This window comes from Babylonia areolata, chromosome 20, assembly GCF_041734735.1.
Source record: "Babylonia areolata isolate BAREFJ2019XMU chromosome 20, ASM4173473v1, whole genome shotgun sequence".
NCBI lineage: Eukaryota > Metazoa > Mollusca > Gastropoda > Neogastropoda > Buccinidae > Babylonia > Babylonia areolata.
Window position 1 is genome coordinate 26,377,099 of NC_134895.1, and position 23,212 is coordinate 26,400,310.

Consider the following 23,212-nt stretch of genomic DNA (forward strand, 5'->3'; position numbering starts at 1 on the left):
TCTGGCTTTTCTTTTTAGTTCGAGTTTCGTTACATACAAAATGACATCACTGAACATAAACATGACGGAGGAATCAGAGAGAGCGACCTGGCTACGCAAATTTATGCATGCCGGAAACTACCAAAACGAAATTTATCCTTGCCGGAAACTACCAAAACAAAATCTGTCCATGCCGGAAACTACTCAAAGTCAAGATGTTCTGTGCCGGATTTCAGGCATATGCCGGACGACTTGCACCCCTAGGCATTGATATTGCAGCCAAACGTCCAAAGGTGTACAGCAGAGATGAAGATCACAGATGTGCAGCAGAGATTCAGAGCAGAGATGTGCTTCACACAATGTGGCCACGTCCATCGTGCCGCGTGCAGAACTCTCTGAATGCCTAAATGTTCCAACAACCACTTCAATCAAACGGCGAGGCCCTTTCAGTACACAGGACAGAACGAAAATCTGCACCGAGGCTGCTCCCCTTCCCATCCCCTGCCCTGCTGTCCCCCCCCCCGCCCCCCTTATGCCCCCCCCACCCACCCCCACACGCACACAATCTTCCCCGGTGCTTGAAAGTCGCAAGAGACAATGGAAAGACTGGACAAATGCGGAATTCAATTTTAAAGACTGGTAAAATAACAGTAAAATATGTTTGTCACACAGGTTCGTTCCCGCCTCTACTCTTTCAAACTTGGAAGTATTTGGGAATTCTGAGTAACGCAGATGTTGTAGAGTGAATCAAATGTGTTCATACCAGAACTTTGTTGCCTCTTCAACTGGTTGAAAGTATCGCTTGTCTAGTAGCCTTTGTGCCAATGTCACCGCTGAATTTTATAACTTGCAAACATAGAAAAGTAGACTTGACTTTTACAACCAAACATCTCTCACTCTTAAGGTCTAGCTGCCCTGTGCTGAGGCCTTTGGTGTTCCTTGGTGTAGGCCACGCCTTGGTGAACCCAGCTTCCATGTCTTTGTGACGTCCTTGCTTTCTCTGCCACTGACAACGCTACACCTTCATTTGGGAGGTTGTGCAGGCTCACTTTCGTCAGACTTTCGTCGGGACTACCCAGTTAGTTTTAGCGAGAAACGCGTGCGCATGCGCGCCTCCATTGCCATGAAAAAAGTCAGTGAACACCCAGAAAAGCCCATGACGTCATATGACCTTTTCTGTCGCTCTGCAAGCGACGAAAGGTCCCCAACGAACGCGTGTGCGCTATCCCCCTACTTATTCTAAGTTTTCGTCACTAAACATCCATGTTAGTGCTGAAAATATCGCTAGGATGTATGTACAGACTTAAATAATTATCCTCTTTCTGCTTATTATATACACCACATGTAATACGTCTGGAAATGTTCGCGAAGATCCGAGTATTTGCGATCAAATGAAGATTAATAGTTATCATTCTATTCAAACGTAAAGAACGGAATTTCTTCATGTGTTCCGTGCCTCCAGTCCACCCGGCTGTACCACAGTTAGGGTCATTGCAGGTAATGCAGAATCATTTACAAACTCGGCAGAAATATCTTCACATGATTCCCTTTCTATCATTCCGACCAGACAAGAATATCACCGCGTTGTGGGAGTCTTGGCAGTGCTCTGAAATCTGAAGATTGAACGAAAGACCAGAATACAGACAGAAAGAAAGTCTTTGTGTGGGGTTTCACCTTGTGCCCAGCAGGCTAAGGATAACAGGAGTTTTTTGTGGTGATCTGAGTCCTGAAGTACAAACACAAATGTGACCGCAGGGCTAAGGCAAGCACCCATACCACTCAATGCAGGAGTTTTCAGGAAAGCCCCTGCATCCCACCAAGAGTCTGGTGTTCAGCACAGGATCATCAGATGAGTTCCTTGCTGCCTCTCCTCCTGGCCAAGGCGGCCATGTCCCTGGACGTCCTCATAGAGCTGGTCCGACCTCGAAAGAACTGGTCGGCGAAGATGTCGGCATCCTCCTCCTCCTCCTCCTGCCTCTGGCTGCCGTCGTGCAGCATGGTGACACTGCACGCCTGGCGCACGAAGAACGTGTCCATGGAGAACTGCACACCACTCCCCTCGTCAGCAGCGCCGGTCCCCTGGCTGTGCCTTCCCACTGTTCCACCACAACCACTGCTGATGGAGGACGTCTCGCAGCTGGCTGTGGACCGGGTGGTAGCGCAGGTAGCCGGTGAGGTAGTGGTGGCAGATGCTGAGGATGAGGTGGAGGTGGAGGCAAGTGAGGGCTTCTGTAGGGTGTGGATGGAGTCCCGGATGTTAAAGAACTGTCGTTTTAGCAAGATGTCGTGCTGACGCAGCATGATCTGCAATATGTCAACGTCAGTGATTGCTGATGCTGTGCCGTCTTCAGACAGACCACTCACAACACCATACACTGTTGATAACAAAGGGAAGTTTTAACACAAAATCTTCTTTGTCTAACAGTTTTACTGAAGTACTCCCTTCCGCTCCCCATCTCTTTGTCTCGTCCTCTCTCCCTGTCTCTATTTGCATCCATCCCTCTCTCTCTCGCTCTCCGCCCTTCTCTCTCTCCCCCCTTACGCCCCTCTCTCCCTCTCATCCACCCTCCATCCTTTCCCTTTCTCTCTCTGTCTATCACTCATCTGTGGGTATGTACGCGTGTGTGTTGTAAAGCCCATATAGATAGAAACATTTGACCGCCATTTCTGTAGTACGCACTGCCATACAGATGTCACTGATGGCATTATCAAAAGAAGGGAAATAACTCTGGAAAGGTGAAACTGCACACATTTGATATAGAGTGGTACATCTCCAAACCAATTTCTCAGCTTTTGGCTGTTTGTCCTGGATACTGATTAATAATTTGAAACACCACTTTCAGCTGTTCTTCCCTGGCCGCCCAGAGGGAGGGAAGTTAAATGAAAACCAATGTAAACCAAGTAACAAAAACACAAGGACTGCTGTTATCTGAAAAAAATATACCGAAAATGATACGTAGAAAAAGAGATAATGCATGTGTGTGTGTGTGTGTGTGTGTGTGTGTGTGTGTGTGTGTGTGTGTGTGTGTGTGGAGAGAGAGAGAGAGAGAGAGAGAGAGAGAGAGAGAGAGAGATGGAGTAATCGAATGGGGAAAATAGAGACGGGGTTTGAGAGTGGGGAGAAAGGAGGGAGAGAGCGGGAGGTGAATGGAGAGAGAGAGGGGGGAGGAGGAGAGAGAGAGCGAGGGCGGTGGGGGTGGGGGGCATGGGAAAAAAGACGAAGAAAAAGAGAGAGGAAGGATAGAGGGGCGTGGGTAGGAAGGGGCTGGGGGGGGGGGCAAACAATCAGACACAGGGTGAGACAGAGAGGGATAGAGAGATGGAGGGAGAAAGGGGACGAAAGAGGAAAAGAGTAGTGGTGAGATAATGAGGAGAGAGACTGGATGGAGAGACAGACAGAGACGGGAGGAAGAGGGCGAGAGATAGGGATGGAGGGAGACGGAGGGGGGGGGAGGTGTGGCAGTGAAGAGAGGGGTAGGGAGAGAAGGAGGATAAGAGAGAAACAGGAACAGAGAAAGAAAGACAGGGTGGAGGGAGCTAAAGAGAGAGGGGGGGGAGTGAGAGAGAGGGACAAAGGGGGTTGCCAAAATGACATCAATTATATTGGCATAATGTCAGCATCACATCGGTTCTGTTTTTCAAGGGAGGTAATCTACCACTCGCTTTGCAGCAACCAATAGTTGCAAATAAGCAGTCATGAAGGAACTCCAATTTGGCTGCACACACACGCACGCGCGCGCGCGCCACACACACACACACCTACAAATACCCACATGCAAATATGCACATATACATGTGCACCCAGCTGCATTGAATTAGTTAAGCATCTTCCGCGCTGTGGAACTGTCTTCCCCCCAGTAATAGCTTGACAAAAGGAAACAGGAACAAAATAACAGCTTTGGTATTAGTGCTCTGTTTTATGAGGTACATTATGATTCTGTTGTTCCTGCAGTTCAATGTCTAGTCGCGTGATGAGGCCCCCTCCTTTTCATTCTTCTACTTCTGATTATGATGATGATTTGTCATTATCATTATCCAACGTACCAGCTCTTGCTTGACCCACATGAAGGCGGTCATGAGGTCATCCAGACGGTCCGACAGGGAACCCCCCAGGGCGCTCTGACCAGGCTGGATGCTGATCTTGCGCATGCGCGCTGGGATGCCGCTGGTCCCCATGGCCGCTTTTTCGTAGCGCCGCGGCAGTTTGATGTGGCCCGGGAGACTGCAGTGACGTAACGGAATCACGCCTGACGTCATCTCACGCCCGTCCATGACGTAGGTACGCACACGGTTCGTTGTACCTTCCTCTGTGGACAGATGATGGAGCTTATTGTATTGTTTGTATTTTTTTGACAGGGTTTTTTAATTTTTTATTTGGAGCACAGAGACTGACAGAGAATACATTATTTACCAACAAATGTAGCTCCTCCATAATTATGTGGGTTTTTTTTTTTTAATCATGACAAATGAACTCAGAAAGCATCATCAAAATGGATAACATAATAACACTATAAATAGAATGGAAATAGATAAATAAATAGATAAATAATAAATCAATGAATAAAGGAACAGTACCCTTCCTCGTTCAGTGCCGGTCATGATGGACGATGAACCCCAAACACGTCCTCTCCGTCCACAAGTGCCTACAGCCCCGCAAAATGCCAAGTGGCAACAAAATGGTGCTAAGCATCCCCTGCAGTGCCGGCCCAACTGTCAGACCCATTCACCTGTATAATTCGTTTTCTGGTTCTCCGCCAGTACTAGAAGCCATTCATTCTCTACAATGATGATAATCATCACTAAATATTCCTTCCATCACAGTGATTAGAAACGTAAAAAACTGAAAATCCCACACCACACCAAATAAAAACAAACGACAACAAAAAAGGTTTCGTGTTGTTGTTTTTCTTGTGTGTGTGCGCGTGGGGGTGAGGGGGGGATGAGGGGGGTAATAGATGTTACGCCACACACACACACACACACACACACACACACACGTGTGCGCGCACGCACACACATACCCATAACCGTAAACAAAACACCTTTCTTTTCTTTTTCTTGAGTCATCTCATGTGCAAATGAATTAGAAAACGTTGGACCGGTCCTACAGATTTAGATCGAGACATCATTTTTTTCAGATCCATACAGCGGCTGTTAAGATCCACAACCCAGTTCTTCAGATCCACTCTGGTTCTTATCATCCACAAACCGTTCTCAACATCCACAAAACAGTTCTTGACATCCATACCCGTTCTTAGCATTCACAAATAGGTACTTAACACCAACGATCCAGTACTTAAAATCCACGAATCAGTTCTTAACACCAACGATCCAGTACTTAAAATCCACGAATCAGTTCTTAACAGCCACAAGCTGGTTCTTAGCATCAACAAACCAGTTCTTAACATTAACAAACCAGTTCTTAACATTCACAAACCAGTTCTTAACATCCAGAAACCGAGTCGTAACTCGCAGAAACCGATATGTAACATTCACAAACCGGTTCTTAACATCCACACACGGCGGAAACTTGACGGCCACAAGGCAGTTGTTGAGAGCCACAGGAACTGAACAGATCCCTTCTCCACATCAAACACAGGCTTCAGATCCAAACAATCGTCTCATCGGATCCATTTGACCATGCGTGATCATTGTTAGCTTCTTTAGAAAAAAAAAATCTTTATCCACGACTCTTTCTTCCTCCCTCCCCCCTCTCTCTCTCTCTCAAGAAAACAAACCCTCATCCACCATCTCCTCACCTACACCACACACACACTTAAACTTCTTTGCCCCTCACCCCCTCACCCCCCCAACTGAAACACACACACATACATATAAACACACAAATTCATACACACATTACACCACACTAATACATACAATACTATACATGAATAACCCCTCCCCCATACAATCCCACCCCCCCTTCCGCCCCCGCTCCGACACACACACACACACAACCCGCAACTACGGCCCCATTCCCCCTCTCCCCTCAAAAAACAACAGCACACACATATTGTAGCCCAGCATAGGTCAAGACCACTGTTTCACCAAAACTATTCCCCCGAACAAAACCCCACAACCATGACATGTTGAAGTGGAAATAAACTGAATCCTGTCTCTCGTCAGCTGAGGAGAGTGGGGGTAGGTGTAAACTCGTGGCCGCTCACCCATGACCCGAGAAGAGCGAGACAGGGTGTAGGGGGGGGGGGGGGATAAAGTAGAAAAAGAGAGGGGGTAGGGTGGGGTAGGCAAGAGATGATCAATCGAAAGCACTGTGGCGGAGGATGGCTGGAGGCAATGGGTTAAAACAGTCTGTCTTGGGGCACGCAGTGATTCATCAGGTTGCCAGCAAGTGATAATGAGCAACTCATATTTGGGTGTATCAGAGTGTGACGCCGGGCTGCTAACACACACACACACACACACAGATTGAACATGGAAGGCAAAAACAAAACAAAACAAACAACAACAAAAACCAGCAACAAAAAACAACAACCAAACAAACAAACAAACACCGAAAGAGCAAAAACTGTGTGCTTCCTGTAAGAATTTAGAAGACAAGACCCATCTTTTAAACTGTAAAATACAATTTTTACAGAAACAGATTCTTAAACGATATGTCGTCCAAATGCCGAGCCAAACAAACTGATCCTACTTTCAGAATTACAGCCAAGGCTGGCGAACTTTGTTCACGAATGTTTCTTTTCAAAATATGCTGGTGTTTATGTTTTATTGTGTCTTATAAACCTTATTATTTTCACACACACACACACACACACACACACCTATCTTGGTAGATCGAAAATATCAAATTATAACAGGTTCTGTCTGACATTTACATTGGGAATGGCATGTTGCCCTCGGCTGCAGCATTCACGCATCAGTTCTCTAGCATGCAGATTTCAATCACAGCTGTGATCTCCATTGTTCTTTGGCGACGTCGTAGTGTACTGTGCTCTGCAGCAATGCAACCGCTGATACACTGCATGAGCTGTGCTGTGTGCGCTGTGCTGTGTTGTGCTGTATCCAGTGCTGTGCAATGTGTTGTGTACAGTGCTGTGTTATGTACTGTATGCAGTGCTGCGCTATGTGCTGTATACCAGTGCTATGCTGTATGCAATGCTGTGCTGTATGCAGTGTAGTGCTGTATGCAGTGCTGTGCTGTGTGCTGTATGCAGTGCTATGCTGTATGCAGTGCTGTGCTATGTGCTGTATGCAGTGTTGTGCTGTGTGCTGTATGCAGTGCTGTGCTATGTGCTGTATGCAGTGTTGTGCTGTATGCAGTGCTGTGCTATGTGCTGTATGCAGTGTTGTGCTGTGTGCTGTATGCAGTGCTGTGCTGTATGCAGTGTTGTGCTGTATGCAGTGCTGTGCTATGTGCTGTATGCATATCTGTGCTATGTGTTGTGTTGTGTGCAGTGCTGTGCTGTGTCCTGTATGCAGTGCTGTGCTATGCTATGTGTTGTGTGCAGTGCTGTGCTGTATGCAGTGCTGTGCTATGTGCTGTGAGCAGTCCTGTGCTATGTCCTGTGTACAGTGCTGTGCTATGTGCTGTTACAGTGCTGTGCTATTACAGTGCTATGTGCTGTTACAGTGCTGTGCTGTGTGCTGTGCTGTGCTATGTGCAGTGCTGTTACAGTGCTGTGCTATGTGCTGTGCTATGTGCAGTGCTGTGCTATGTGCAGTGCTGTGTGCAGTGCTATGTGAGGTGTACAGTGCTGTGCAATGCTGTGTGCAATGCTGTGCTATTACAGTGCTGTGTACAGTGATGTGCTGTGCTGTGTGCAGTGCTATGGGCAGTGCTGTGCTGTGTGCAGTGCTGTGTTATGTGCTATTGCTGTGCTATGTTCAGTGCTGTGCTATGTGCAGTGCTGTGCTATGTGCTGTATGCAGTGCTGTGTTGTGTGCAGTCCTGTGCTATGTGTTGTCTGCAGTGCTGTGCTGTGTGCAGTGTTGTGCTATGTGCAGTGCTGTGCTATGTGTTGTATGCAGTGCTGTGCAATGTGCAGTGCTGTGCTATTGTTGTGTGCAGTGCTGTGCTATGTGCAGTGCTGTGCTATGTGTTGTGTGCAGTGCTGTGCTAGTGTGCAGTGCTGTGCTATGTGTTGTGTGCAGTGCTGTGTTGTGTGCAGTGCTGTGCTATGTGTTTTGTGCAGTGCTGTGATGTGTGTTATGTACAGTGCTGTGCAGTGCTGTGTTGTGTGTTATGTACAGTGCTGTGCTGTATGCAGTGCCGTGGTGTGTGCTGTTTGCAGTGCCGTGGTGTGTGCTGTTTGCAGTGCCGTGGTGTGTGCTGTATGCTGTGCTGTGCTTTGTGTTGTGTGCTGTGCTATGTGTTGTGTGCAGCGCTGTGGTATGTGCTGTATGCAGTGCTGTGCTATGTGCTGTATGCAGTGCTGTGCTTTGTGTTGTGTGCAGTGCTGTGTGCAGTGCTGTGCTATGTGTTGTGTGCAGTGCTGTGTTATGTATGCAGTGCTGTGCTGTGTGCAGTGCTATGTGCTGTATACAGTGCTGTGCTATGTGCAGTGCTGTGCTATGTGTTGTGGGCAGTGCTGTGCTGTGTGTTGTATGCAGTGCTGTGCTGTATGCAGTGCTGTGCTATGTGTTGTGTGCAGTGCTATGATATGTGTTGTATGCAGTGCTGTGCTATGTGGTGTATACAGTGCTGTGCTATGTGCAGTGCTGTGCTATGTGTTGTGGGAAGTGCTGTGCTGTGTGTTGTATGCAGTGCTGTGCTGTATGCAGTGCTGTATGCAGTGCTGTGGTATGTGCTGTATGCAGTGCTGTGGTATGTGCTGTATGCAGTGCTGTGGTATGTGTGCTGTGTGCAGTGCTGTGTGCAATGCTGTGCTATGTGCAGTGCTGTGCTATGTGTTGTGGGCAGTGCTGTGCTGTGTGTTGTATGCAGTGCTGTGCTATGTGTTGTTTGCAGTGCTATGCTATGTGTTGTATGCAGTGCTATGCTATGTGTTGTATGCAGTGCTGTGCTATGTGTTGTATGCAGTGCTGTATGTTGTATGCAGTGCTGTGCTATGTGCTGTAATTAGTGCAGTGCTGTATGCTGTATGCAGTGATGTGTGTTGTATGCAGTGCTTTGTGCTGTATGCAGTGCTGTGCTGTATGCAGTGCTGTGCTATGTGTTGTGGGCAGTGCTGTGTGTTGTATGCAGTGCTGTGCTGTGTGCTGTATGCAGTGCTGTGCTTTGTGCAGTGATGTGCTATGTGTTGTTGTGTGCAGTGATGTGCTGCGCTGAGGGTGTGCAGTGCTGTGCTATTATAGTGCTGTGGAATGTGCTGTGTGCAGTGCTGTGCTATGTGCAGTGCTGTGTTGTGTGCTGTATGCAGTGCTGTGTTGTGTGCAGTGCTGTGCTATGTGTTGTGTGCTGTGTGCAGTGCTATGCTGTGTGCAGTGCTGTGCTATGTGTTGTGTGCAGTCCTGTGCTATGTGTTGTCTGCAGTGCTGTGCTGTGTGCAGTGTTGTGCTATGTGCAGTGCTGTGCTATGTGCAGTGCTGTGCTATGCGTTGTGTGCAGTGCTGTGTTGTGTGTTATGTACAGTGCTGTGCTGTGCTGTATGCAGTGCCGTGGTGTGTGCTGTATGTAGTTCCGTGGTGTGTGCTGTTTGCAGTGCCGTGGTGTGTGCTGTATGCTGTGCTGTGCTATGTGTTGTGTGCTGTGCTGTGCTGTGTGCTATGCTATGTGTTGTGCTGTGTGTTGTGTGCAGCGCTATGGTATGTGCTGTATGCAGTGCTGTGCTATGTGCTGTATGCAGTGCTGTGCTTTGTGTTGTGTGCAGTGCTGTGCTATGTGTTGTGTGCAGTGCTGTTTTATGTATGCAGTGCTGTGCTGTGTGCTGTATGCAGTGCTATGTGCTGTATACAGTGCTGTGCTGTATGCAGTGCTGTGCTATGTGTTGTGTGCAGTGCTATGATATGTGTTGTATGCAGTGCTGTGCTATGTGCTGTATGCAGTGCTGTATGTTGTATGCAGTGCTGTGCTATGTGCTGTAATTAGTGCAGTGCTGTGTGCTGTATGCAGTGATGTGTGTTGTATGCAGTGCTTTGTGCTGTATGCAGTGCAGTGCTGTGTGCTGTATGCAGTGCTGTGCTATGTGTTGTGGGCAGTGCTGTGCTGTATGCAGTGCTGTGCTGTGTATGCAGTGCTGTGCTTTGCGCTGTATGCAGTGATGTGCTATGTGTTGTTGTGTGCAGTGATGTGCTGCGCTGAGTGCTGTGCTAAGTTGTGATCTGTTCTGTACTGTGGATTGTCATGTGCTTTGATGTGTTTTGTGCTATTGCTGTGCTATTCTATGCTCTGCATTATGCTGCATGCTGCCTGTGCTGTGCTGTGTTGTGCTTATGATGTGTGCTGTTTAAACAAAATATTTGATATTGTTCCCTATTTTAAGCGAAATTTGATGTGAATAATCAAAATGATACCAGAGAAAATGAATTTGCTCAAGTTTTGCACGGATGCACGCCCACCCACCCACCCACCCACCTGAAACACGGTGTTACTACACAGGCCCACGTTCTGTGTAAATACGCACGTGAACCAAAAACCGTGACCATATTCTTTGGCAATACCGTTGTGTTCAGAAATAAAAAGTATCACCCAAACCTTTCTCTCTCTTCTTCCCTCCACGTCATTCAGCCGACAGCCTACATGTTTACAGATCAAATTCAGCTGACTGCATGCTGCTAAACGGAAAGTACCAACTGAAAACAGAAGAAAAGACAATTAGTCCTGAGAGACAGACAATGTCGTTCCGCAGATAAAGACATGACTAACTGTCAGTTTCCGCGATGTCGCGGGCAGCGCTGACCACGTTTTCAGGCTGGTGACTGTGCTATCTGGCGAGAGGATCAGTCGGGGTCAACTGACCGCGAAAGGTGCGTGTCGAACGGGTACAGGTCGGGGTGCAGGTTGGAATGCATGCTCCCTCTGACGGGTGGAGTGGCGGCCCAGTGGCCGAGTGTCCACCTGACCAGGGTCTGAATGAACCGGGTTCGATTCAAGCAAGGACGGGGCTATTTACTTTCCCCCTCCGGTATTCCTGATGTGGTGGTCTGGTCGCTAGGTTTTCAGAGAGAGGATGAATTGAGACACCGTGTGCGGCATGCGCCTCACGCACGTAAACGAAGCCACGGAGACAAAACTAAGCAGAAAAACCCACATGCATACTATGAACTCACATACACACACACGAGCGCGAGTGAGAAAATAGAGAGAGAGAGAGAGAGAGAGAGAGAGAGAGAGAGAGAGAGAGAGAGAAAATGATGGCGCCAGGCTGTGGACGCAATCTTCGCGGGGACAGCAGACTGAATTACACGCACTGAAGTCTGCTGTGGCTGATGTGCAATGCAATACAACACTGTTCAATACAATGCAATACAATACAATACAACACTGTTCAATACAATGCAATACAATGCTGTTCAATACAATACAATACAACACTGTTCAATACAAAGCAATACAATGCTGTGCAGTACTGTACGGCGCAGTACACTACAGTACACTACAGTACACTACAGTACATTGCAGTACAATATTTTGTACTAAAACAAACCAGGCCTAGCGATGACCAGTAAATTATTGTTGACTGCCAGTCAGATGTTGTACAAATGATCACAGAAACATCTGTTGTTCTTGTTGGGAGTGACCAGTGGGGCTGGGGGGTGGGGGGTGGGGGGTGTTACTTTGTTCAAAACGTCGATGAAACATATGGAACAGTACACAAAGAGGGTCTACTCTTAATCATGTATTTACTATTAATTGTAAATGTTATTGTTTTATGTTCAGAACTTTTTCCTGTATCCCGCCCCCCACCCCATTCCCCCCAGTTATGCCGCGGGATACCACAAGGCAAACGTTGTGCGAATGTAAAGTGTTCAGAATGCGGTCTCTGACCAAAGATAGGCTGTGTATAAGTATCAATAACAATCATAATGAAGTCTCTGTAGCAGCTCAGCCTCATACCCAAGCACAGCACAGTCCACAAGGGCAGTCACTACAGTGACACAGAGCACGAGACACACACTGCGCAGTCGTGTGACGGAGTCGGACAAAGGGCCACCCCCTTTAGACTCGGAAGACTCTGCTGTATAGTCAGAGAGCTGGATTGTCACTCGAGGTTCCTGAGTTCGATCCCCGTCGCACCTTGATGGGGTTAAGAGTGGAGACTTTTCAGATCTCTCAGGCCAACATAATATGTGCAGACCTGCTAGTGCCTGATCCTCCTTCGAGTGAACGCAGGCAGAAGACCAAATACGTATGTTAAAGATCCTGTAATCCATGTCAGCATGCGTTGGGTTATGGAAACAAGAACATGCCCAGTATGCACCCCCCCCCCCAATACGGAGTATGGCTGCTTACATGGCAGGGTAAATGAACAAAATGGTCATACACGTACAAAATGGTGTGTGTGTGTGTGTGTGTGTGTGTGTGTGTGTGTGTGTTGTGACACAGGAAACGAGTGATGAGCGCACAATGGCAGCTGCCAGTCGGCTCTAACCAAGTAAACAACCAGCTGTGCAAATTACTCCGTGTTTGTTAATTAAGCGTTAAGAGCGTGGTTTCTGACCGAAGATAGGCGCTACATAAGTATCGGCATCGTGCCAGTAGCCCCGCGACAGATGCCGACCACAGCTGCACACTGTGTGACGGCGCCACCTGACAACCACGGTCTGAGAGGGACCGTGCTTGCTGTCTTCATTAAGCTTAAAGTTGGGCCAACAGCAAAGTGAGAGCTGTATTGTCAATGGTTTCTCCACTGCAATGGAAAGTCATTTACAGCTTAGTCTTTTGTCATTGAAGGACTACGACTCTGAAATTAGGAGGCAAGTCTGCACTGGCTCAAAGTGCTGCAGCCTTGGGGGCTAGTTGGCCTTTAGCAACCATCCCAACGCTGACTGTCCTAAAACCCTCTTGGCCGAGAGAGTGAGGCTGTAACTTGGGCAAGACACTCTCCACTAATAATCAAATTCTAGCCAAGATAGGACAGCAGATGCCTCTTCTGCTGTTCTGGTGGTCATAGTCGGACACCACTGACTGTCATTCTTCAGACGGGTTTTCCTTCGTGTGGCTGATTTCACTTCTGAATCCCTTTTTGGAGAGACCGGTCGTAGGATGCCGTGCAAACGACATAGCTGCAGAGTGTCTGTGTAATTGGATGGATCTCATTATTTACCTGCTTGTTTTCTGGTAGTTGGCTGTCACTGTGTGAAAGACACACCCAAATGACCATATCCATTGACACTGTTCATACTTACAAGAGACTGTGTGTGTGTGTGTGTGTGTGTGTGTGTGCCAGGGGTCCACTGATGTAAACCGCCACACCACAGTGACGTACGACACACCGCTTTGTTGGTAACCATGGGAACGTAGCCAGGCAGCGTCAACTTCTCTGAACTCTCAGGTCATCAGGCTGTCAACACAGTGGAGGGAGGGGGGAGGGGCAGAGGACTGGGTGGAAGTGGTGAAGGAAATGGGAGAGGAGAGGGAGAGTTGGAGTTAGGTGGAGGGGGCAGGGCGGGGGGAGGAGTGTGGAGGGGGGCAGCTACGGGGACCGACCCGGGAGGACCAGAACAGGGTGTGGGGGGAGAGGGGGCTGGGTGGGGGAGGGGTGGGGGTGGCCTGAGGGAGGATGTCAGGGGGAACAATGCCCAACAACGCCTTTTGCAGTCTTTGTCCCGGTTATCGGTCAACAACCTCTTCAGAGACTGGCCTGGTCCAGTGAGAAAGTGGGGTGACAGAGACAGATCGTGACAGACAGACATGTGAGGAGAGACAGACAGAGACAGACACAGAGAGAGAGAGGGGGAGACAGAGACAGAGATAGAAAGACAGACAGAGTGGCAGAGAGAGAGAGAGTGTGTGTGTGTGTGTGTTTGATAGAGAGAGAAGGGGGGTGGGTGAAAAAGAGGCAGTGGCATACAAAGAGAGAGACAGAGTGAAAGAGAGAGTGACAGACAGATAGAGAGAGGGGGAGAGAGAGAGAGACGTGGGGGTTACAGGCAGAGACAGAGTGATATACGAATAATGTATGATTTATATCATATTGTTTATTTATTTGTGTCATTGCCCGTCATGAAAGGGTGTCAGAGAATAAACGCGTGGAAATAAAATGAATCCAAAATTTCATCCCAGACAATACATATTTTGTCAAGTGGCACACACTCATTAAAGTAATACACAACACACATAACCGACACATACATTGCTAACTGCTCCCAGTTAAGCAGTACATGCTTAGTTAATCACCCTGAGACCTAAGAGTAATTTAAATGATTCAGTGTACATATAAATTAAGAAATGTATGAAAAAGTGCATTTGGCTCTTTTTCTTTTTCTCGCAAAGTAGACAAAATGAAGCTTCATTGTGTATGTGAGAGAAAGAGAGAGAGAGAGAAAGAGAGAGAGCATTGCCACAGTACGAGCGCGTGTGTATATGCTATGGGTCTGTGTGCGTGCATATGCGCATGCGTGTGTAAAATTTTATGCGCGTACTTTACAGAATTCTACCCCTCCCCTCCCTCTCCAGACTGGCTCTTTGATTAGAAACGTGGTGCCAGTTCGGACGAAATGGAATATCTCGGCCCCATGAATATTACACATGAGACTAAACCTCCTAAACCATTCACCACATTTCTCCAAGATCACCTGTAGGCTTTTTACAAAAGCTGAAAAGTGATTCTTCACAGCACGTTGCATCCAAAGGAAGTGTGTGTGTGTGTGTGTGATTAATTAAGAAACCGATGCCCATGGTGATTACGAGTATGATTGACTAAGACTTCAGTGTTGGAGCTATTTATAGCTCCAACACTGAAGTCTTAGTCAATCATACTCGTAATCACCATGGGCATCGGTTTCTTAATTAATCACACACACACACACACACACACACACACACACACACTACAGACCCTTTCCAAATGTGCATAGAACAAAGAAGTTTCCGTACTGAAGCGGTGTGCCATAATGAGTTGGACAGGCTGATAATGTGAACAGGCATCGCTGTTCATGACGGACAGACTCAAAGAACGAGAAAGCCGTAGAATCATGCTAATCGATTTTATCAGCTGCTAGTTTGGATGACACTTACACATTGCCCATTATACCTGTAGATACCAGTAGATTGATGAAGGTGCGCGCAGGCATGTTGTGCGTCGTGTGTGTTGTTTAGTTTTTCCTCTTCATTGTCCTTTTATTTTTATTTTTTGTCTAACCTTTGGAGCCGAGAAGCTCAGTAAAAATGAGATCGCCTATGTCGACACTTCATCATGATCATCATCATTATCATCATCATCATAACCCTGTCTTGATAGCAGTAACAATACTGAGCAGTTTGAATTTTGACAGAGGGGAGGGAGGGGTGGGGGGTAAGGAGAAGGGGGGGGGGGGCACACGCGCACGCAACACACAACATACACAGTAAAATCACCTCTCGCGCGCACTATTTCACGCACACATACGCGTTCGCAATATTTTTTATTGTTCATTCATTTTCTGCTTATTAACATTTCAACCTTTTCATTCAATTATAAATGTACATAAGCCTTCCTTAGTACGTGCGCGCGCGCGCGTGTATGTGTGTATGTTGTGTGTGTGTGTGTGTGTGTGTGTGTGTGTGTGTGTGTGTGTGTGTGTGTGTGTGATTCTATACGGTGTGTCCATTTTAAATACTGTTGAACAGCATGATGTTAATCATGTATGTCTATGTATTAACTATAGTGTGATATTTTATGCAAATTCTCTTACTGTGATTATTGCCTGTGTATGCTTGTGATTAATGGATGTTGGGTTTGCGTCAAATTAACATTTACGCATTTTGGTCTTTTGTGTTCATATTGAATGACTATGTTTCCGTTGCATTGTTTATGTAGCGGCATACACATTAGAAGAAGTTTTATTACTCAGATGATAAAGATTTCTGTATTCACTTATATTTAGTTATTATGTACATATATAACCCATGCAACACTTTCGCTCCGTCAGTGTACATGTATTGCGCATCTAACACTATCAATCGATTATATTAAACATATAACTTATCCAGCACTTTATTTATTCAATTATCAAATTATTCATTTATAAATTATTATATACGTATTACTTATTCAACACTTGAATTATATTATTATGTACGCATTACCCACCCAACACTTTGAATGCATTACTATAAGTATCATTTATGCAATACTATCATTCAGTTATTATATACACATTACCCGTCAAACATAACATTTTCATTCAAGTATTATATACACAATACCTATCCAACACTTTCATTCCATTACATACGCATAGCCAACCCAACACTTACATTCAATCATTAAAGTATTACCCTTCTGACACTATGTTCAGTTGTTATATAATCTATGCATCACCAATCAAACACTTGCAGTTACTTATGTATTACCCATCCAACACTTTTATTATTCAATTATACACGTATTAACCACCCAACACTTTTATTCGATTATACACGTATTAACCATCCAACACTTTTATTCGATTATACACGTATTACCCATCCGACACTTTTATTCAATTATACACGTATTACCCTTCCAACACTTTTATTCGATTATACACGTATTACCCATCCAAGACTTTTATTCGATTATGCACGTATTACCCTTTCAACACTTTTATTCGATTATACACGTATTAACCATCCAACACTTTTATTCGATTATACACGTATTAACCATCCAAAACTTTTAGTCAATCATACACGCATTACCCATCCGACACTTTTATTCGATTATACACGTATTACCCATCCAACACTTTCAGTCAATCATACACGTATTACCCATCCAACACTTTTATTCGATTATACACGTATTAACCATCCAAAACTATTATTCGATTATACACGTATTAACCATCCAAAACTTTTATTCGATTATACACGTATTAACCATCCAACACTTTTATTCGATTTACACGTATTACCCATCCAACACTTTTATTCGATTATACACATATTAACCATCCAAAACTTTTATTCGATTATGCACGTATTAACCATCCAACACTTTTATTCGATTATACACGTATTACCCTTCCAACACTTTTATTCGATTATACACGTATTACCCTTCCAACACTTTTATTCGATTATACACGTATTAACCATCCAAAACTTTTATTCGATTATACACGTATTAACCATCCAACACTTTTATTCGATTATACACGTATTAACCATCCAAAACTTTTAGTCAATCATACACGCATTACCCATCCGACACTTTTATTCGATTATACACGTATTACCCATCCAACACTTTCAGTCAATCATACACGTATTACCCATCCAACACTTTTATTCGATTATACACGTATTAACCATCCAAAACTATTATTCGATTATACACGTATTAACCATCCAAAACTTTTAGTCAAGCATATACGTATTACCCATCCAACACTTTTATTCGATTTTACACGTATTACCCATCCAAAACTTTTATTCGATTATACACGTATTACCCATCCAACACTTCATTCACCCAACATTTGCATTCAGTTATTCGCAAACTGTAATTTCATTCGATTATTTGCGTCCAACCCATCCGGTATCATAATTCTATTCTACGCACTTTCATTCCATTATCCACGTATCAGTCACCCGATATTTTTATTCAATTATTTGAAGATTGACTATCCAGCAGAACATTATCCATCAATTTCATTCAATTATCCAGTATTTTGATTTCTCCACGAATTAACTGTCCAATACTTTCATACGATTACTCACTTACTTTTACACACCCATCAGTTAGGTTGTATTATCTAGGAATCTATCCCTAAACTGTTTTCTTTTAATATAGTTCCCTAATATGATTTTGATTCACTCAATTGTCCGTGTATCATCCATTCAGTATTTTTATTCCGTTATCGACGTACGTACATGTGACCAATCCAAAAATTTCCTGAAATCATCCATATGTCACACTTACTTTACAACATCGTTCAGTTTCTCCAACAAGAAGACGTCAATGCATGCAGACTGAAATTAAAAAAACAACAACAAACAAAGAAACAAAGAAGCCAACAACTAAAAACAAACAAACAAACAAAAACAAAAAAACAACAACAACAAAAAAACAAAAAACATCACGTCCATGTATTCCTACTGGGATGGGGTGGGGGGTGTTGGATTGAATTTTCTTCACACGACTCAACCTCTTCTCTCCAACTGAAAACAATCTTCTTCTTCTTTTTTAAAGAAAAAAGCAACAACAAAATCACACAATAAACACAACAGAACACAATCGTTCAAAACCACACTACGTGAATAGACGTTAGACTGAAGAACACACCATGAAACAACATGACAGTCCCATCGATTCTACGCACAAATGTGCGGTTCCCTGCCTAGTAATCACTTTCTAATTCAGTTTTTCAAGTTACCTAGTGGCATTTAACACACAGGTTAACACGAGGAAGGTATCACACTGTTCCTCACCTCCTGTCAAGCGCTGTGTGCCGCAGCAACACTGACGAAGCTGTGGGCTCAGACGTCACGAAGCACACATGCCCTGTTGGCAGCTGTGACCACAGTGCACGAGACCATCTCACACGTTCACTCACTTTGCTCTGTGTGTGTGTGTGTGTGTGTGTGTGTGTGTGTGTGTGTGTGTGTGTGTGTGTGTGTGTGCGCGCGCGCGCGCGCGCGCACGCGCACGCGCATATGTGAATGACTGATACTTCGCTCATCTCATCCTTCCCACTGAAGCTGACTCCTCCACCGGCCACCCCAATTCCTTCCACAGAGACTGAGACAGAGAGAGACAGAGACACAGAGAGAGCAAGAGAGCGAGAGAGACAGACAGACAGACAGAAAGAGTGGGAGAGACAGACAGACTGAGACAGACAGACAGAGAGGGTGAGACAGACAGACACGGCCGATTAAGGCAGATATATACAGACAGACAGACTGGGCCGGTAAAGGCAGAGGCGGATATATAGAGACAGACAGACAGACAGACTGGGGCGATAAAGGCGGCAGAGGCAGATATATACAGACAGAAAGACAGACAGACTGGGCTGATAAAAGCAGAGGCAGATATATACAGACAGACAGACTGTACTGGGCCGATAAAGGCAGAGGCAGATATATACAGACAGACAGACTGGGCCGATAAAGGCAGAGGCAGATATATACAGACAGACAAACAGACAGACAGGGCTGATAAAGGCAGAGGCAGATATATACAGGCAGACAGAGAGACAGACAGGGCTGATAAAGGCAGAGGCAGATATATACAGACAGACAGACAGACAGGGCCGATAAAGACAGAGGCAGATATATACAGACAGACAGACAGACAGGGCCGATAAAGACAGAGGCAGATATATACAGACAGACAGACAGACTGGGCTGATAAAGACAGAGGCAGATATATACAGACAGACAGACAGGGCCAATAAAGGCAGAGGCAGATATATACAGACAGACAGACAGACTGGGCTGATAAAGACAGAGGCAGATATATACAGACAGACAGACTGGGCTGATAAAGGCAGAGGCAGATATATACAGACAGACAGACAGACTGGGCTGATAAAGACAGAGGCAGATATATACAGACAGACAGACTGGGCTGATAAAGGCAGAGGCAGATATATACAGACAGACAGACAGGGCTGATAAAGGCAGAGGCAGATATATACAGACAGACAGACAGACTGGGCTGATAAAGGCAGAGGCAGATATAGAGAGACAGACAGATAGACAGGGCTGATAAAGACAGAGGCAGATATATACAGACAGACAGACTGGGCTGATAAAGGCAGAGGCAGATATATACAGACAGACAGACAGGGCCAATAAAGGCAGAGGCAGATATATACAGACAGACAGACAGACTGGGCTGATAAAGACAGAGGCAGATATATACAGACAGACAGACTGGGCTGATAAAGGCAGAGGCAGATATATACAGACAGACTGGGCTGATAAAAGCAGAGGCAGATATATACAGACAGACAGACTGTACTGGGCCGATAAAGGCAGAGGCAGATATATACAGACAGACAGACAGGGCCAATAAAGGCAGAGGCAGATATATACAGACAGACAGACAGACTGGGCTGATAAAGACAGAGGCAGATATATACAGACAGACAGACTGGGCTGATAAAGGCAGAGGCAGATATATACAGACAGACAGACAGACAGGGCCGATAAAGACAGAGGCAGATATATACAGACAGACAGACAGACAGGGCCGATAAAGACAGAGGCAGATATATACAGACAGACAGACAGACAGGGCCGATAAAGACAGAGGCAGATATATACAGACAGACAGACAGACAGGGCCAATAAAGGCAGAGGCAGATATATACAGACAGACAGACAGACAGGGCCGATAAAGACAGAGGCAGATATATACAGACAGACAGACAGGGCCAATAAAGGCAGAGGCAGATATATACAGACAGACAGACAGACTGGGCTGATAAAGACAGAGGCAGATATATACAGACAGACAGACTGGGCTGATAAAGGCAGAGGCAGATATATACAGACAGACAGACAGACTGGGCTGATAAAGACAGAGGCAGATATATCCAGACAGACAGACTGGGCTGATAAAGGCAGAGGCAGATATATACAGACAGACAGACAAGACTGATAAAGGCAGAGGCAGATATATACAGACAGACAGACAGACTGGGCTGATAAAGGCAGAGGCAGATATAGAGAGACAGACAGATAGACAGGGCTGATAAAGACAGAGGCAGATATATACAGACAGACAGACTGGGCTGATAAAGGCAGAGGCAGATATATACAGACAGACAGGGCTGATAAAGGTAGAGGCAGATATATACAGACAGACAGACAGACTGGGCCGATAAAGGCAGAGGCAGATATATACAGACAGACAGACAGGGCTGATAAAGGCAGAGGCAGATATATACAGACAGACAGACAGACAGGGCCGATAAAGGCAGAGGCAGATATATACAGACAGACAGGGCCGATAAAGGCAGAGGCAGATATATACAGACAGACAGACAGACTGGGCTGATAAAGACAGAGGCAGATATATACAGACAGACAGACTGGGCTGATAAAGGCAGAGGCAGATATATACAGACAGACAGACAGACAGGGCTGATAAAGGCAGAGGCAGGTATATACAGACAGACAGACAGACTGGGCTGATAAAGGCAGAGGCAGATATAGAGAGACAGACAGATAGACAGGGCTGATAAAGACAGAGGCAGATATATACAGACAGACAGACTGGGCTGATAAAGGCAGAGGCAGATATATACAGACAGACAGACAGACAGGGCTGATAAAGGTAGAGGCAGATATATACAGACAGACAGACTGGGCCGATAAAGACAGAGGCAGATATATACAGACAGACAGACAGGGCCGATAAAGGCAGAGGCAGATATATACAGACAGACAGACAGACAGGGCTGATAAAGGCAGAGGCAGATATATACAGACAGACAGGGCCGATAAAGGCAGAGGCAGATATATACAGACAGACAAGGCCGATAAAGGCAGAGGCAGATATATACAGACAGACAGACAGAGAGACAGACAGACAGACAGGGCCGATAAAGGCAGAGGCAGATATATACAGACAGACAGACAGACAGACAGAGAGACAGACAGACAGACAGGGCCGATAAAGGCAGAGGCAGATATATACAGACAGACAGACAGGGCCGATAAAGGCAGAGGCAGATATATACAGACAGACAGACAGAGAGACAGACATACAGACAGGGCTGATAAAGGCAGAGGCAGATATATACAGACAGACAGACAGAGAGACAGACATACAGACAGGGCTGATAAAGGCAGAGGCAGATATATACAGACAGACAGACAGAGAGAGAGACAGACAGACTGGGCTGATAAAGGCAGAGGCAGATATATACAGACAGACAGAGAGACAGACAGACAGACAGGGCCGATAAAGGCAGAGGCAGATATATACAGACAGACAGACAGACAGAGAGACAGACAGACAGACAGGGCCGATAAAGGCAGAGGCAGATATATACAGACAGACAGACAGACAGACAGGGCTGATAAAGGCAGAGGCAGATATATACAGACAGACAGACAGGGCCGATAAAGGCAGAGGCAGATATATACAGACAGACAGGGCCGATAAAGGCAGAGGCAGATATATACAGACAGACAGACAGAGAGACAGACAGACAGACTGGGCTGATAAAGGCAGAGGCAGATATATACAGACAGACAGACAGACAGACAGGGCCGATAAAGGCAGAGGCAGATATATACAGACAGACAGACAGACAGAGAGACAGACAGACAGACAGGGCCGATAAAGGCAGAGGCAGATATATACAGACAGACAGACAGACAGACAGACAGACAGACTGGGGCGATAAAGGCAGAGGCAGATATATACAGACAGACAGACAGACAGACTGGGCCGATGAAGGCAGAGGCAGATATATACAGACAGACAGACAGGGCTGATAAAGGCAGAGGCAGATATATACAGACAGACAGACAGGGCTGATAAAGGTAGAGGCAGATATATACAGACAGACAGACAGGGCTGATAAAGGCAGAGGCAGATATATACAGACAGACAGACAGGGCTGATAAAGGCAGAGGCAGATATATACAGACAGACAGACAGACAGGGCTGATAAAGGCAGAGGCAGATATATACAGACAGACAGACAGGGCCGATAAAGGCAGAGGCAGATATATACAGACAGACAGGGCTGATAAAGGCAGAGGCAGATATATACAGACAGACAGACAGACAGACAGGGCTGATAAAGGTAGAGGCAGATATATACAGACAGACAGGGCCGATAAAGACAGAGGCAGATATATACAGACAGACAGATAGACAGGGCTGATAAAGGCAGAGGCAGATATGTACAGACAGACAGATAGACAGGGCTGATAAAGGCAGAGGCAGATATATACAGACAGACAGGGCTGATAAAGGCAGAGGCAGATATATACAGACAGACAGGGCTGATAAAGGCAGAGGCAGATATATACAGACAGACATACTGGGCCGATAAAGGCAGAGGCTGATATATACATACAGACAGACTGGACCGATAAAGACAGAGGCAGATATATACAGACAGACAGGGCTGATAAAGGCAGAGGCAGATATATACAGACAGACATACTGGGCCGATAAAGGCAGAGGCAGATATATACATACAGACAGACTGG

General features: G+C 45.8%; 1 protein-coding gene across 3 annotated transcripts in view; it reads right to left on the reverse strand.

The window, feature by feature from the left end:
* Window positions 1-551: 551 nt before the first annotated feature.
* LOC143295347 (uncharacterized) overlaps window positions 552-23,212 on the reverse strand; it is a 28,639-nt gene continuing 5,978 nt past the window's right edge. Inside the window, exons 1-3 of one of the 3 annotated variants that reach the window (XM_076607001.1) lie at window positions 18,464-18,493; window positions 4,024-4,286; window positions 552-2,283 (exon numbers count right to left, since the gene is read on the reverse strand). In XM_076607001.1, coding sequence (XP_076463116.1) covers window positions 1,825-2,283; window positions 4,024-4,251 — 687 coding nt within the window. In that variant the 5' untranslated portion in view covers window positions 4,252-4,286; window positions 18,464-18,493 and the 3' untranslated portion in view covers window positions 552-1,824. Of the gene's footprint in view, window positions 2,284-4,023; window positions 4,287-4,554; window positions 4,634-18,463; window positions 18,494-23,212 lie in introns of those variants that run through there. The other 2 variants (XM_076607000.1, XM_076606999.1) reach the window with 2 other exon arrangements.